This window comes from Pelophylax lessonae, assembly GCF_965119305.1.
Source record: "Pelophylax lessonae genome assembly, chromosome: 6".
NCBI classification, from domain to species: Eukaryota; Metazoa; Chordata; class Amphibia; order Anura; family Ranidae; genus Pelophylax; species Pelophylax lessonae.
In genome coordinates, this window is record NC_138773.1 from 14,038,117 (window position 1) to 14,054,665 (window position 16,549).

Here is a 16,549-nt window from a genome sequence, read left to right on the forward strand (position 1 = left end):
AGTAGAACGGACTCTGCTTGGTCGTACTGTGGGTTGCGTTGTTGTAGGCAAATTCTGCCAGAGGGAGAAGATCCACCCAATCATCCTGTTGGTAAGAAGTGTAACAACGTAAATATTGCTCGATGCATTGGTTGACTCTTTCAGTCTGTCCGTTGGTCTGCGGATGGTAAGGAGAAGTGAGCTTCCGCTCGATCCGTAGTATGTGACATAGTTCTTGCCAGAACTTGGAAATAAATTGTGATCCACGGTCAGACAGAAGAGTTTTTGGGATATCATGTAACTTAAAAACATGTTTCATCAGGAGTTCTGCCGTTTGTTTGGACGAAGGTAGTCTGCGAATAGCAATGAAATGTTCCATTTTTGTCAGATGGTCCACTGACACTAAGATGGTATTAAATCCTTTGGAAGGAGGCAATTCCACTATAAAGTCCAAGGACACAACTTCCCATGGAGTTTGGGGTATTGGTAGACTGCATAGTAGACCGGATGGTCTCGTAGTGTCAATTTTGGACCTGGCACAGACATTGCATGAAGAGACGAATTTTGTATAGATGTTTTCATGTCAGACCACCAGAATTGCCTGGCAATCAGATTAATAGTCTTTGTCATACCCATATGTCCTGCCATTGGCACATCATGCGATAATTCCAAGATCTTGGTGCGTATGGTAGGTGGTATGTAAAGTTTGTCATTGTAGTAGAGGAAGCCTTCTGCATCAGTATTTAGTTGTGGTGGGGGTGAATCCAAACTTATACCATGCAAAACCTCTTCCTTCAAGGAACGGACAACTCCAATAATGCGTTTGTGAGGTATTATAGGAACGGAAGGGATTTCGAAGTAGTTTTCTTCAGTTAGTCGTGATAGTGCATCCGCCTTTTTGTTCTTAGCTGCTGTGGAAGAAATGGAAGGTCTAATAAAACCTTTTTCCAAATTCTCATCCAAATAGTCTTTGAGATGGGAAAGTTCATCCTGTGAAAGAGGATAAACATGACCGAACGGCAATTTGCTATTTGTGAGTAGATCAATGCTACAATCATAGTCTCGATGGGGAGGTAATGCTTGAGCATTTTTCTCAAGAAAAACCTCAGAGAGATCCTGATAACATAGTGGTGCAATCTCATCTGTCACCACAGACAGGATCTTCCCGAAAGACGGGAGGTTACACTTACCCTCGCAATAGCAAGAGAGGAAGGTCAGGGTCCGTTCCTTCCAATCTATGGTTGGTTGATGTGTGTGCAACCAGGGAAGTCCCAAAACAATGGGAAAGTGGGGTGAAGATATTAGATCGAAGGTAGTGGTCTCCATATGAGACCCGTTAGTAGTGACTAGGAGTGCCTGTGTCTGATCAGTGATCGGACCAGAGGATAAAGGAACACCGTTAATAAGACTCACTGAGACAGGTTTAAGTTTAGAAATAATAGGAACTTTATTTAAAGCAGCAAAACGTATGTCAATATAATTTCCACAAGATCCTGTGTCAATCATGGCCTTAGTAGTAATCCTGTTCTGGTCCCACTGTAATGTCAAGCAAACAGAAAGGTAAGGGTTAGTGATTGAAGTTGTCAATCCTCCTAGGAGGACATGTGAACACTCACCCTTCTTTTTGTAGACTAGGGGACAGACGTTTATCTTGTGATCCGGGGATGCACAGTACAAGCAGAGATTACCAGATCGTCTTCTGGCTCTTTCCATAGTTGATAGAGGTGGGCGTATGGTTCCTACCTCCATAGGAACGGGGTCAACGGCCGAAATCCGAGAAGAACTGGATAATGGCATTCCCATTTTCTCAGCCTTTCTTTCTCGTAGTCTTCTATCTATGGTGATACTGAGTTGTATCAATGCATCCAGGGTTTTTGGCAGATCCGCTCGGGCGAGGTCGTCTTTAACGGCCTCTGATAGGCCAAGCCTAAATTGGGTTTTCAGAGATGCATCATTCCATTCTGAATCAAGGGTCCATCTCTTGAATTCTGCGACAAAGTCTTCTACAGTAGGGATGATCGAACTTTTGAAAAGTTCGGTTCGACCAGAACACCCGAACTTCACGAAAGTTCGGTTCGGATTTCAGAACCCCATTGAAATCAATGGGACCCGAACTTCTGTAATCAAAAAACACCATTTTTAAGCCCTAAAACCCAATAAATGCCCCTAAAAAGTGCCTAGGGTTCTGGGTCATGCCCCAGGGACTATTAATCACACAAAAAAAAGTTCTTAAAAATTGTCATTTTTGATAAAAAAGCCAATTATTGAAAAATTAAAAAAAAAAAAAAAAGAGATTTTTTTGATTTTTACTTTGGATTTAGTATCTGGGGGGTCTAAAAGGTGTGCATGTGAAGTTTCAGCTCTGTAGCATGTCCAGAACCATGAAAAAAAAAAAGATAATTTTTCAGTAGAACAGGGATGTGGTTCGGGAGCCTCCTTTAACTTTAACACCTATATGATCTTTTTTTCTGGTTCTGGACATGCTACAGAGCTGAAACTTCACAGGTATACCTTTTAGACCCCCCAGACACAAAATCACACAAAAAAAGTTCTTAAAAATTGTCATTTTTGATAAAAAAGCCAATTATTGAAAAATTAAAAAAAAAAAAAGAGATTTTTTGATTTTTACTTTGGATTTAGTATCTGGGGGGTCTAAAAGGTGTGCATGTGAAGTTTCAGGTCTGTAGCATGTCCAGAACCCCCCAAAAATTAGCATTTTCTTATAATTTTTATTAGAACAGGAATACGGCTTCTCTACGGCGCTTTTTCTTGCATTTATCGGGCATTTTTGGAGGCAGGCATGACTTTTTTTGGATTTAGTGTCTGGGGGGTCTAAAAAGTGTACCTGTGAAGTTTCAGCTCTGTAGCATGTCCAGAACCAGAAAAAAAGATAATTTTTCAGTAGAGCAGGGATGGTGGGACCCCTCTTTTACACTTATATGATCTTTTTTTGGGGTTCTGGACATGCTACAGAGCTGAAACTTCACAGGTACACCTTTTAGACCCTCCAGACACAAAATCACACAAAAAAAGTTCTTAAAAATTGTCATTTTTGATAAAAAAGCCAATTATTGAAAAATTAAAAAAAAAAAAAAAAAAAAAAAGAGATTTTTTGATTTTTACTTTGGATTTAGTATCTGGGGGGTCTAAAAGGTGTGCATGTGAAGTTTCAGGTCTGTAGCATGTCCAGAACCAGAAAAAAAAGATTGTTTGTATTAGAAAACTTTAAGCACAGGAATATGGCTTCTCTGCTGTAACACCTTGCCGGTTTAATAGCAGGCATTTTTTTGGGTTCTTTGCAGTCAGGAAAAACATCTGAACTTGTGTATAGTAGTACTGTGCACAAGTTCTGATGTTTTGCCTGCCTCCAAAATTCCCCAAAAAATGCCAGCAAAAACACACCTGGGCATTTTTTTTTTTGACGCTAGCGTTTTTTTTTGGCATTTTTTGGGGTTCTTTTGAGGCAGGCAAAACATCTGAACATGTGTATAGGGGGGATATATAGACATATATGTCTGAATATATACCCCTAGACATATATAGGTGTGATAGTAGCAGAAATAAATGCTTGCGCTAATGAAATCATTTACAGTAATATATTTCTGCTACTATCACACCTATATATGTCTCGGGGTATATATTCAGACATATATGCCTATATATACACCCTATACACATGTTCAGATGTTTTGCCTGCCTCAAAAGAACCCCAAAAAATGCCAAAAAAAACGCTAGCGTCAAAAAAAAAAAATGCCCAGGTGTGTTTTTGCTGGCATTTTTTGGGGGGTTTTGGAGGCAGGCAAAACATCAGAACTTGTGCACAGTACCACTATACACAAGTTCAGATGTTTTTCCTGACTGCAAAGAACCCAAAAAAATGCCTGCTATTAAACCGGCAAGGTGTTACAGCAGAGAAGCCATATTCCTGTGCTTAAAGTTTTCTAATACAAACGATCTTTTTTTTTCTGGTTCTGGACATGCTACAGACCTGAAACTTCACATGCACACCTTTTAGACCCCCCAGATACTAAATCCAAAGTAAAAATCAAAAAATCTCTTTTTTTTTTTTTTTTTTTTTAATTTTTCAATAATTGGCTTTTTTATCAAAAATGACAATTTTTAAGAACTTTTTTTGTGTGATTTTGTGTCTGGGGGGTCTAAAAGGTGTACCTGTGAAGTTTCAGCTCTGTAGCATGTCCAGAACCCCAAAAAAAGATCATATAAGTGTAAAAGAGGGGTCCCACCATCCCTGCTCTACTGAAAAATTATCTTTTTTTCTGGTTCTGGACATGCTACAGAGCTGAAACTTCACAGGTAGACTTTTTAGACCCCCCAGACACTAAATCCAAAAAAAGTCATGCCTGCCTCCAAAAATGCCCGATAAATGCAAGAAAAAGCGCCGTAGAGAAGCCGTATTCCTGTTCTAATAAAAATTATAAGAAAATGCTAATTTTTGGGGGGTTCTGGACATGCTACAGAGCTGAAACTTCACATGTACACTTTTTAGACCCCCCAGATACTAAATCCAAAGTAAAAATCAAAAAATCTCTTTTTTTTTTTTTTTTTTTTAATTTTTCAATAATTGGCTTTTTTATCAAAAATGACAATTTTTAAGAACTTTTTTTTGTGTGATTTTGTGTCTGGGGGGTCTAAAAGGTGTACCTGTGAAGTTTCAGCTCTGTAGCATGTCCAGAACCATAAAAAAAAAGATTGTTTGTATTAGAAAACTTTAAGCACAGGAATATGGCTTCTCTGCTGTAACACCTTGCCGGTTTAATAGCAGGCATTTTTTTGGGTTCTTTGCAGTCAGGAAAAACATCTGAACTTGTGTATAGTGGTACTGTGCACAAGTTCTGATGTTTTGCCTGCCTCCAAAACCCCCCAAAAAATGCCAGCAAAAACACACCTGGGCATTTTTTTTTTGACGCTAGCGTTTTTTTTGGCATTTTTTGGGGTTCTTTTGAGGCAGGCAAAACATCTGAACTTGTGTATAGTGGTACTGTGCACAAGTTCTGATGTTTTGCCTGCCTCCAAAACCCCCCAAAAAATGCCAGCAAAAACACACCTGGGCATTTTTTTTTTAACGCTAGCGTTTTTTTTGGCATTTTTTGGGGTTCTTTTGAGGCAGGCAAAACATCTGAACTTGTGTATAGTGGCACTGTGCACAAGTTCTGATGTTTTGCCTGCCTCCAAAACCCCCCAAAAAATGCCAGCAAAAACACACCTGGGCATTTTTTTTTTTGACACTAGCGTTTTTTTGGCATTTTTTGGGGTTCTTTTGAGGCAGGCAAAACATCTGAACATGTGTATAGGGGGTATATATAGGCATATATGTCTGAATATATACCCCTAGACATATATAGGTGTGATAGTAGCAGAAATATATTACTGTAAATGATTTCATTAGCGCAAGCATTTATTTCTGCTACTATCACACCTATATATGTCTAGGGGTATATATTCAGACATATATGTCTATATATACCCCCTATACACATATTCAGATGTCATGTCTGACATCAAACATGTCCTCAAAAAAGCACTGGCAGTGGCAGCCCCTGCAGCATTAAAAAATGCTTGCTGGTGAGAAGCCACATTCCTGTCCCGAAGCAGAGAAATGATCATTTCTCTATAGCGGTCACCCTGCTATGGAAGGGTTTTGTCACCCTTCCATAACAGTCACTGTCAGTTAACCCTACACTACACTACGGTCCCCTGACACTTAACACTTTCCCTACAGAAACTAAATTTTTGAAGCTAACTTAAGTGTAAAGGAGCACTCTAACTACACAAGATATCCCTTTCCTCACACTAAAAATAGCTAAATGACACTTTTAAAGTAAAATTAACAGAACTGCTTCCACTCTCTTCCATGTCCAGTATAACAATGCTGGGAATATGGCGGGGGCGATCTTATATACTGGGGGGCGTATTCACTAATGATTGGTCTAGGGACCCCCTAGTCACTCCAATCACATTCCTAGCATTCTTCTGCCCCCTCAATTGGCTTTTGCTAATGGTTCTGGTCCAATCACGGGCTTTTAAAGCCCATTTCCTGAAGCATTGCATTTTGGGCGGTTCTGGTTGCCGAATTCCGAACTTTTTGGGCAAAAAGTTCTAAATTCGGCCGAACCTCGAACACCCAATGTTCGGGCCGAACCGATGGTGGACCCAAACCGTTCGATCATCCCTATTCTACAGGTCTCTCACCCTGTTTCAAGGATCTTAATTGAAGATCGGCAGTATTCTGCCTATTGGGATCATCATATAGGCTAGTGAGTTCTGCTAGGAACAAGGCATAGGAGTTGAGAAGCTGATCGCTTTTCTCAAAAAGAGAGTCTGCCCAAGCCCGAGGATCGCCTGTTAGGTAAGAAATAATAGTACAAACCTTAATGTGATCAGTAAGGTAGGTACGGGGTTTTAGCAAGAAAAGTAACTCACATGCGTTTTTAAATTCTCGAAATTTTTTGCGATCGCCTGTAAATACCAAAGGAGGATTTATTTTGGGTTCAGGGGACTGAGCAGTGGTAAGTTGTGTCAGTCTAATTACCTGCTGCGACAGAGCCTGATTGTCTTCTTTTAATTCAGCAAGTGCGTGTATTAACGCAGGTACTTGCTGTTTTAATTGTGTCATCTGAGTGGTTATTTCTGCTGAATCCATTTGTGGTTCGTTCAATCTTTAAAGCTCCTGCGTTTTATGTATGGTGTGGATTTTCAGCTGCAGAAATATTCCACTTCAGTAGTCATGTAGAGAAACGCTGAGACACCATTCCCAACTCCCAATGACTCATCATGTGTGGAGGATCTCAATTCAGCAAGTAAATACACACACTCAATAAGATGTTTCCTAGAGTGACTTATGTATATAGTAACACAGTGATGATAGGCTGAAGAGACAGGTTGGGTAGAGATGGTAGATGACAGACACTTGAAAGGAAATGTTCTTGAAAGTAAGATAGTAGCAGATGGATGCAGATAGGTTTAGCAATCATGTATGGTAGCAGATGACAGAGTAGCAGGTGGACATACAAGAGAGATCAACCCAGTGCAAGAACAGGTGGTAGTAGGTTCAAGAGCTAGCAATCTTAGATAATGCAGATGTAGTAATAGTCCTTAGTATGCAGAGCTAGATAGTGTAAGCTTCAGTATGAAGTTTATAGAGGTTTCCCCTATGGGGTACTTATCACTAATAGCAATGTAGCAGAGGAGAGGTTCGGCAAGAGCGGATGATCCAGTAGCGGGATACAGGGATCAGCGCAGCGTGGTTCCGACAGCGAGGTATGCTTGCAAGCATGAGAGCTTCAAGACAGGTTAGCATCAAGGCACAAAGCAGTTTGAACGAACACATGTGAGTGAGAGCCGGTGATCTAAATAGCCATCAGTCCGGCGCTCAGTGATGACAGCATCAGTCTTAAAGGTGTATGCGCACCTTACCAAAAGGGAAATGTGGGGCGCATACACTTATGAAAGAGTAATTAGGGTACCCAAATGTACCAGAACATTACAATGTGCTTGGTAATGGACCAGCAGCAGGAGCAGAGAAAAAGCCAGTTGGAGGCACACAGCAGCAGCACCATATCTGCCATGTATGGTAGCAATAGCCAATGCATTATGGGATAATTTATAGCAAGCTTTAAGGCAAGTGTCTGATTTTTAATTATTTTATTTATTTTTTGTTTAACAACTTAAGGACCGGAAGGTTTTACCCCCCTTAATAACCAGGCCATGTTTTTGAGAATTCGGCACTGCGTTAGTTCAACTGAAAGTTGCGCAGTCTGCGACGCTGTACCCAAATTAAATTGATGTCCTTTTTTTTCTCACAAATTGAGCTTTCTTTTGGTGGTATTTGATCACCTCTGCGGTTTTTATTATTTGCGCTGGAAACAAAAAAAGAGTGACAATTCTGAAAAAAAACAATTTTTTTTACTTTCTGCTATAAAACATTCCCAATAAAAAAAATTTGTCACTGACAGAACAGTGGTCTGCCGTGTTTACATCAGCAGACTGCCATTCTGTCTCCATGGGGAGCGATCGCGGGTGCCTGGCGGACATGGCGGACATCGCGTCCATCAGGCCCGCTGATTGGCTTCCCCTGTATATGTGCGTGCCTCTGTCGCCGCGCGCATCCCCACTATCTGCTACATGAAACTACTTGCAGGTACGTGGTGCCGTGTAACAGAGCCGACCTGCCGCAGTAAAACTACAGTGGCTGGTCGGCAAGTGCTTAAATAACTTTTTCATTGACATATTAAAATATTTTGCCACATACTTAAAAAGTTATTTACTATGCATATACCATATACTTTTATGTTATATGCATGCAATAAATGCAGGGTATTAAAATAAATAGGACCATGGAATGTACACCATTTCCCTTAGGGTCAGATAGGGGGGATGCAGGACAAAGGAAAATTGTCTGCTTTAAAATAAATATATGCAAAGATCTATATTACTTTGTTAATATGAAAAGGGCGTTGGGTACTTCCATCATCACAGCAGCGTGCAGTGCATTGCAGGGCGTTCAGTGGGGAGAACGTCCTGCAAATTCAGGTGTTCCTGGAACAAGGCCAACAGCCAATTTTCGGTGGGCATTCCGTGGAGGGGAGAACATCATGCAAATTCAGGTGTTCCTGGAACAAGGCCAACAGCCAATTTTCGGTGGGCATTCCGTGGAGGGGAGAACATCATGCAAATTCAGGTGTTCCTGGAACAAGGCCAACAGCCAATTTTAGGTGGGCATTCCGTGGGGGGAACGTCCTGCAAATTCAGGTGTTCCTGGAACAAGGCCAACAGCCAATTTTCGGTGGGCGTTCCATGGAGGGGAGAACGTCCTGCAAATTCAGGTGTTCCTGGAACAAGGCTAACAGCCAACTTTTGGTGGGCCTTCCGTGGAGAGAACATCCTGCAAATTCAGGTGTTCCTGGAACAAGGCCAACAGCCAATGTTTGGCCCGAACTCATGTTCAGGCCAAATCGTTCGTCCAACACTACCCACTACTACCACCCTCAGATCCCAGAATCCTACACAGAAAAGTCTGGAACTGACAAATCCTCCTGCATAAAAGTTCTCAGTCCCAGACTCTGGAACTACCCTAGGACCTGTGTTTCCCTTTTTTGTCCCAGTACAAAATCTTTTAAAATTGTTTTATTTTATATACAATATATGTAATATATTTTATGTATATTGTATATTATAACTCTGTACAGAGGTTTCCTCATCATCATGCTTGAATCTGCAGTAAGCTCTGAAATTTACCACACAATGACCGCATCTGCACGCAAGGGGACATGGGTAAAACTGGTGTGGCAGTGTGGGAAGTGAAGCTGCACTGTATTGTCTATCTCTGTCTGGTTTGAGTGTACTGGTCTTCTGCTAGTGTTTTTACTTTATTTCTTTCCACCCCACAGACAGAATTCCTGTGCCATCAGTGTGGAAAATGTTAAGAAAAGAGGTAAGAGAGGAATTTATGTAAAAATATAGCAAAAATCTAATGTAGGTTAATAGGTGGAGCAAGTCTTACAGTTTTTGCTTTGCTGAAATCTCTGAGAAAACCAGAGCACGTTGGTGAAGTTTGTAATGTTTGTGAAATGTTCACATACACCTACTGTATGTTCAATATTCATTAGGTAAGGTAAAACGAGGGTGGCTTGGTGTGGTTTGTAATGGTGCAATAGGCTTTCATAGGCTTCTATGGAAGCTCTTTTTAAAACTGATCTTTCCTGCAAATGAAAAGTCTACTTATTTACAGTATAGCCTCCACTCCCCAAGCTCCAAAAAGCTTCAAAAACTATTTCATTATAAGGTTTGCTAAAAAATAAAAAAAGTAAATACTTACATTGGCCGGCGTTACGATACTTTTGGAAGTCACAGTCAGTGCACCTCCTGGGACAGCTGGATGCTCGGAATCACCCAAGAATGCATTCCTGCAAAAGGTCGAAGCAAATTCTCATGGGATTTTGAATAATATTTTTTAAACTTTGTAACAGAACATGGCACCCCTGACTGGGTACCTCCGTTGACAGATACTCCTAGTGCTTCCCGAGGGCTCCAAGCACTCCACCAGACACCGTAACCACTTCAGACCCCACGAACCGCCGCAGCTTGGTTGTGGGTCTCGCTGTCTCCTACCCACCCTGGACCTACGACAAGGCTCCAGGTTTCTGTGGGTAAACCTCTCTTTCCCCAGAGAGTGCAGCAGAACAAGCTCTTACACAAGCTCTTACAAGAGCTTAGTGATTATCTAAGGGAGTATGGAAGACCATAGCAATCCCTTGTAGCATATCCCCCCAATAAGAGACAGGACTCTAGATTGAGGGTGAAGTAACTCTAGAACAAATTTATTAAACCAGAAAGAGACTTATATACAGTTTTCACCCACAAGGTTACCGCCTAGGTAGACCTTGTTGAAGACTGAATGTGATATTCACAATCCAATAGGAACAGAGTTTTACACTCTCATACAGTGTACACAACAATATACAATGTGGGACAATCCCCCCTCCCTCTTAGCATCCAATCCACATGCCTATATACATCCCATAATAAGTTTCTCTTAAGTCAGACAGACAGAACAATGTGAGGTCCTTAACACTTAACAATGAGACAGGGCAATCCACATTCCCTCCCAATACACAAACAATAGGGAAGTCTGCGAATGACAGTCTTTGTGTCTCTCTCACAGCCAAGCATGGAACACACTGTGTAAGGTGGTATTAAATCTTCATATTTCTATATGAAGATTTTGCTGATAAATATTGAAGCAATCCAAATTATTACTTATCTGTCTTTCACTCATAGTGACGGTTAGTACCGCCACAAACTTTATCTTGCATGTTCTTTAACTACTTTAGTTCTCTGTATGCACTACGTATTAGGGATCGACCGATTATCGGCAAAGCCGATATATCGAGGGCCGATATGCACTTTCCCCGCTATATCGAAATTGTCCCCTGAGGTTACCGATATTGCCGATATTTCAGGAAAGTTCTGTACCGGAGTGATGCCTGTGGCTAGAGGCATCTCCCCGGTACCGGCGTCCATAGCCGACGGTCGGTGTCTTGTAATGACAACCGGTGCGGCTGAGAAGCCGCTTGGCTGTCATTACAAGGAGCGGGAGGGGACGCCCCCCCCTCCCGCCACCTTCCGAGGCTTGCCCGGGTCTCCCGTCCCACCGGGAGACACAGACAACCAGCCTGCACGGCCACCGAAGACCCGATCAAAGCCTCGATGACATCACTTTCGGGTTCTCGGTGCCAGATTTAAAAAAATGACAGCATTCAAAACAGCCAAACTTGGCGTTTTGAATGCTTTTAAGTGCAGAGGAGGGGTTTGGGATCTTTTATACCCCCAGATCCCTCCACAAGAATACCTGTCCAGTGATAAAAAAAAAAAATTAAATGTCTGCCCATATTGGCGGATACCGATATGCATTGGCCAAAATATCAGTATTGGTAGAGCAACGTCGGTTCGCGCAGGAGAGCCAGCCTGCCGCAGTGAAACTGCAGTGGGTGGTCGGGAACCAGTTAAAGCAGTAGCTATATTATTAGCAAACCCTTCTACCTGGATGTTCTACCTGGATGTTCTAAAACCTAACAGGCTCAAGGCAAAATGCTATTTCTGTGTAATCAACAGAAATCAAGATAAATCTTCCAAAAAATGTCACCTCTGATGTGCTAAGTATAACCAAAGAAAAGGTCAACTCCCCCTTGTGTCTGGGATGAGAAACACCACTTCATAGGTTCTTAGGTCATAGGTTCATAGGCCATAGGGTTCTGCTCAGTTTTAAGCGATCCAAGGCCCACTCTCAAAACTCACAAAACACTTTTTAACACAGGCATGGTCACTGGAAAAGAGTTCCTTCCCCCAGGACAAACCTCAACAACCACAGGTTGTCTTCTTCTGGTTCCCTCTACACAAAACTCAAGGATCGTTTATCCCATTTAACCCTGGCAGAGCCCATGATATAGACTTCATCTCTAACTTTGCCTTTTCATAGGACAGAATGGACACCGGGTCCTGCTGCAGGAACAGAGCCCACTCAGATGCTAAGCTTCTCTCTTTCTCTTCATCTGAGCAGCACCCAATAGAAGAATGTCCAGCCAGGCTTGGTTAAAGAAACTTTAACTTTAATTTTCCAAACAACCATCTAGTAAGAAATGGTAACAAATTATCACCCTCTCCAGCAAAGTAGAAATCTAGCAATTTTTAGGTGGCAAAGACTATTTTTTCTTCAAATATCCTGGTGCTCAATTAGTTCCCATAAATAGGATGTTTTCTCCTAACTTTTCCTGCCACTCTAAGTCCCACAGGTATTTTATCCCCAAATGGTATTTACAACCCATGACACAATATGTTTACTAGCTCATTTTGATAGGGAATACCTATCTACATTTTCTACAAGCATCACTCTACTCCTTGACCTCACTTGCCTACCTTAGTCCCATTACTTGGACTCCTCCCTGAATCCAAATGACTGGCACACTGGCCAGCCACTTTAGGGGACCTGACACCCTGTTACACACTAACTTTATCTCTATAAATGGTCCCATTGTCCATTCAGCATATAGCAGAGAAGAGGTCATGCCTTGATTGACCAGGCCAAAAAAAAACGAATCTAGGCATAGTAGTAACCAGAGCTGAATGAGTGATGCCAACACAACACCTTGCCAAAAATCAGTGAAGAAAGAAAACAATTGCTGAACATTATCCTACTACATATCTGTAGCCTTCACCTGTTACCATGTTTGACTTTGTTTTCCCATCTGCAGTTTCAGGTGAAGAAAGTGGAGGTTGGGATCTTCTCCAGATCGAGTGAGAGTGATTACTCCTGGTTGGTGGACCTGCTGAGATCAGCAGATTTCTGTGGTTGGGTTCAGAGTGTCACCCCTTGTTATATATCTAATAATGGATTCCAGAGGTTCAAACATGATGTGTCTCAGTGCACATTTGGTATTTTGTATCACACAAAGAATTGGGGAAAAGTCAATGTGACCGATGTGAGTGAGTCTCTGTATGATGAGGAGCTGCAATATCTTCATGACAGACTTGGTAAGAGAAGATGTCATCATTATCCCTATATAATAGGGATCACATAAAGTAAGCTTGTTTTTTCTTTACTTAACCAGTTCAATACCAGGCAGTTTTACCCTCTTCCTGCCCAGGCCAATTTTCAGCTTTCAGTGCTGTGACACTTTGAATGACAATTGCGCGGTCATGCAACACTGTACCCTTAGGCCCCTTTCACACATGCGGACCGTTCAGATCTGCCTGTCAGTTTTTCAGGCGGATCTGAATGGATGCCCCACGCATCTCTATGGGGCAGCGGAGACATGTCCGCTGACATCGGATCTGATCCTGTCTGTCAAATCCGGACGGATGGAAACCCTATTTTCCATCCGTCTAGCGGATCGGATCAGAGGCGGTGTGTTCTCATCCGATTCCCCCATAGAGGACAGCGGGGATCTGTCACCTCCCTCTCTGCACACAGAGCGGAGACGGAGCTGTCATCCGCCTGCTCAGCAGGGATAGGCGGATCGATCCCCTGCTGAGCTAAATGGCTGCGTCGAGGAAATGGAGCCGTGTGAAAAGGGCCTTAAGAAATTTTTATCATTTTTTTTCACACAAAAAAAGCTTCCTTTTGGTGGTATTTTATCACCACTGGGCAAATAAACCAAAAACTAATGGAACATGGAAATAGAACATTTTGCGAAAAAAAAAAAAAAAGTTTCTCTTTGTTTCTGTTATTAAATAGTTTCAAATAAATAATTGTTCTTCATAGATTTAGGTCAAAATGTATTCTGCTACATTTCTTTGGTGAAAATAACCAAAATCAGTGTATATTTAGTCTGTATGGAAATTATAGAGTACACAAACTATTATATTTAGTATATCTGAAAATTGATAAGTCCTGATGTACTGACAACCATTTCTCATTTCTTAAGTCCCAAAAATGCCAGAATATTACAGTTACCCCCCAAATGAACCCTTTTTGGAAAATAACAGTCCAAGGTATTTAGTAAGAGGCATGAAGAGTTTTTTGGAAGTTGTAATTTTTGTGTCACAATAATTTTGGAAAATGAGAGCATTTAAAAAAAAGAAATTCATTTTTTTTAACATACTGTCACCAGTGCAGTACAGCATTATCCTAAAATTGAATTGGCAGTGATCAAGGACACTGACTGGTGACAGTATGTTAAAAAAAAAAAAAATATATATATATATATATATATATATATATATTATTCATAATAATAATTTTTTATTTTTTTTTAATGATTTTTTTCTAACACACTGTGACCATAGCAATGCAGTGTTACCATAGTAACACTGTACTACTATGGGGAAGTGAAGATCTTTTTTTTATGATTATGATTGCTTTTACTAATGAATTTCATTGGTATAAGCAACCATTTTTATTAGAAATTAAACTAGTTCATTCAGTGTATTTTGTTGGGATTAGCTGTGATTGGTCAAAGCTAATCAAATGGTACAGATGGGCTGTGATTGGCCTGTCTGTGCCATGTGTTCACTGTGTCTAATCACAGTTAGCAAGACAATTGTATACTATAGATGGCACGAAAGGAAGCCATTCATTGTATACAGCTGTCATGTAATATGTTGTGATTGGTCACAGTGATCACATGACACTGGCAGCGGGCCGATGCAGTGATCAGTTATGAGCTGTGTCTGGTGGACACAGCCAGTGACAGATTGCGCTGCTGTGCAGCCCTGTAAGAGGCACGTTCTGGAAGGATGCCACCCAGCAGTCATTGTACTCTAGGCGAGTAGGAAGGTGTTAACATATTTGACTTTTTAGAAAATGTATAAGACATAAAGGAAATGCCTAAAACAATAAGTTATCAACCTTACATAAGGAGATAGGTAAAACCAAGTTCATTAAAGTGTACCAACATTGATCACTTACAGGAAATAATAATGTTGATTCAAGGGGTGTCGCTTTGCCCCTGGGGATCAAGATTTTTTTACACTGCTTGGGAAAATTAGAACACAAATTTTACATTTTTGTTTTTGATTTTTTTGCATTCCGTTTGGTTCACTGTGGGTTTACATTTTTAAGGGTGCAGGATTTTATATTTTTATTTATTTTTTTGTCCTTTAGTTATGTTGATAGATATATATGTTTCTTAACCTGACTAATTATGCGTAGAATTATTCCAGAATAAAAAAAATAGAATATTTTAAGTGTATATAATCCCCAACAATGAATGCGTTGAATTATTCCAGAATGAAAAAAAAATTGAATATTTTATTATTTGCTCCCTTTTGGTCCGTTAAATATATCTTGCAAACATTTTGTTATCTTTTTTATAAGTGAAAAAATAAAACCTGTTAATCCTACCAGAAAGTTCACCAGCTAATAATTTCTAGTACTATATGCCGGAGTTGCACTCTTATCAGTTAGCATTGTTTCCAGATATCTCTGAAGGCTACAGAGCACCTCCCCCTATGTTATGGAGGTGGGGAGATACAGTACAGTGAGTGAATGAGGTTAACAAGACTGTTGGTTTGTGTCTACAGGGAAGGACAATGTGATTGTGGTGATTGATGATATGAAAGAAGTCAGTGATCTGGAGAAGAATAGGATCCTGGAGAAGCAGCCCAGTATCCGGGGGCTCGCCCGGGATCTGTTCCTGTTTAGTCATAATGAAAAAATGGCAAAGTCTGATCCCCGACACAAGTCAAAACTCAAGAGAAAAATGGCACAACTGGAATCCATAATAAAAAGGCAAGATTTCTGAAGTGGGCTTTTTTTGTGTATCTTTGCTTTGTAGAGAAATATTTAATTTACATAAAATAACATTTTTTTTTTCATTAAGGTAATCTTTAATAATGAAGAACAGAGGCTTTCTGGAGTTTTAAGTTTCATATAACAGGAAGAGAACATGTACAGTGGGAGAAGAAAAAAAAAAAAGAAGGTAGTCTTCAACCCATCTGCTTCAAAAGAAGTCTATGGCCACTTCCAACATGATCTTAAAATGCAGCCACATATTATACAGTGTTATGACATGGAGAAGATGACAAAATCAGATGAGTTGTATGTGAGATATACATAGAATGTTATTTCTGTACAAATCATTAGTAAGACCTCATCTGGAATATGCAGTTCTGTTTTGGGCACCAGCTCTCAAAAAGGATATCGGGGAACTGGAGAAAGTGCAGAGAAGAGCAAACAAGCTGATAAGAGGCGTGGAGGAACTCAGCTATGAGGAGAGATTAGAGGAACTGAATTTATTCTCCTTGGAGAAGAGGAGACTAAGGGGGGATATGATCAACATCAACACCCCCCTGTTCGGTTCGCACCAGAACATCTCAAACAATGAAAAAGTGCAAAAGTGTGAACATGCAAACTCTGTTAAAGTCTATGGGACACAAACATGAAAAATCAAAAAACCTCATTTTAAAGGCTTATATGCAAGTTATTGCCATAAAAAGTGTATGGGGACCCGGGTACTGCACTGGGGGACATGAATCAATGCAAATAAATGTTTGTAAAACAATAGTTTTTACAGGAGCAGTAATTTTAATAATGCCTAAAGTGAAACAATAAAAA

General features: G+C 40.6%; 1 protein-coding gene across 1 annotated transcript in view; it reads left to right on the top strand.

Moving 5' to 3' along the window:
- The window catches only part of LOC309557928 (kinesin-like protein KIF13A), a 29,760-nt gene extending 13,603 nt beyond the window's left edge, over positions 1–16,157 (top strand). Inside the window, exons 4-7 of the mRNA XM_082260800.1 lie at positions 9,387–9,430; positions 12,747–13,026; positions 15,517–15,720; positions 15,813–16,157. Of these exons, the coding sequence (XP_082116926.1) occupies positions 9,387–9,430; positions 12,747–13,026; positions 15,517–15,720; positions 15,813–15,826 (542 nt within the window). The 3' untranslated portion in view covers positions 15,827–16,157. The remainder of the gene's footprint in view (positions 1–9,386; positions 9,431–12,746; positions 13,027–15,516; positions 15,721–15,812) is intronic.
- The last annotated feature ends 392 nt before the right edge of the window (positions 16,158–16,549 follow it).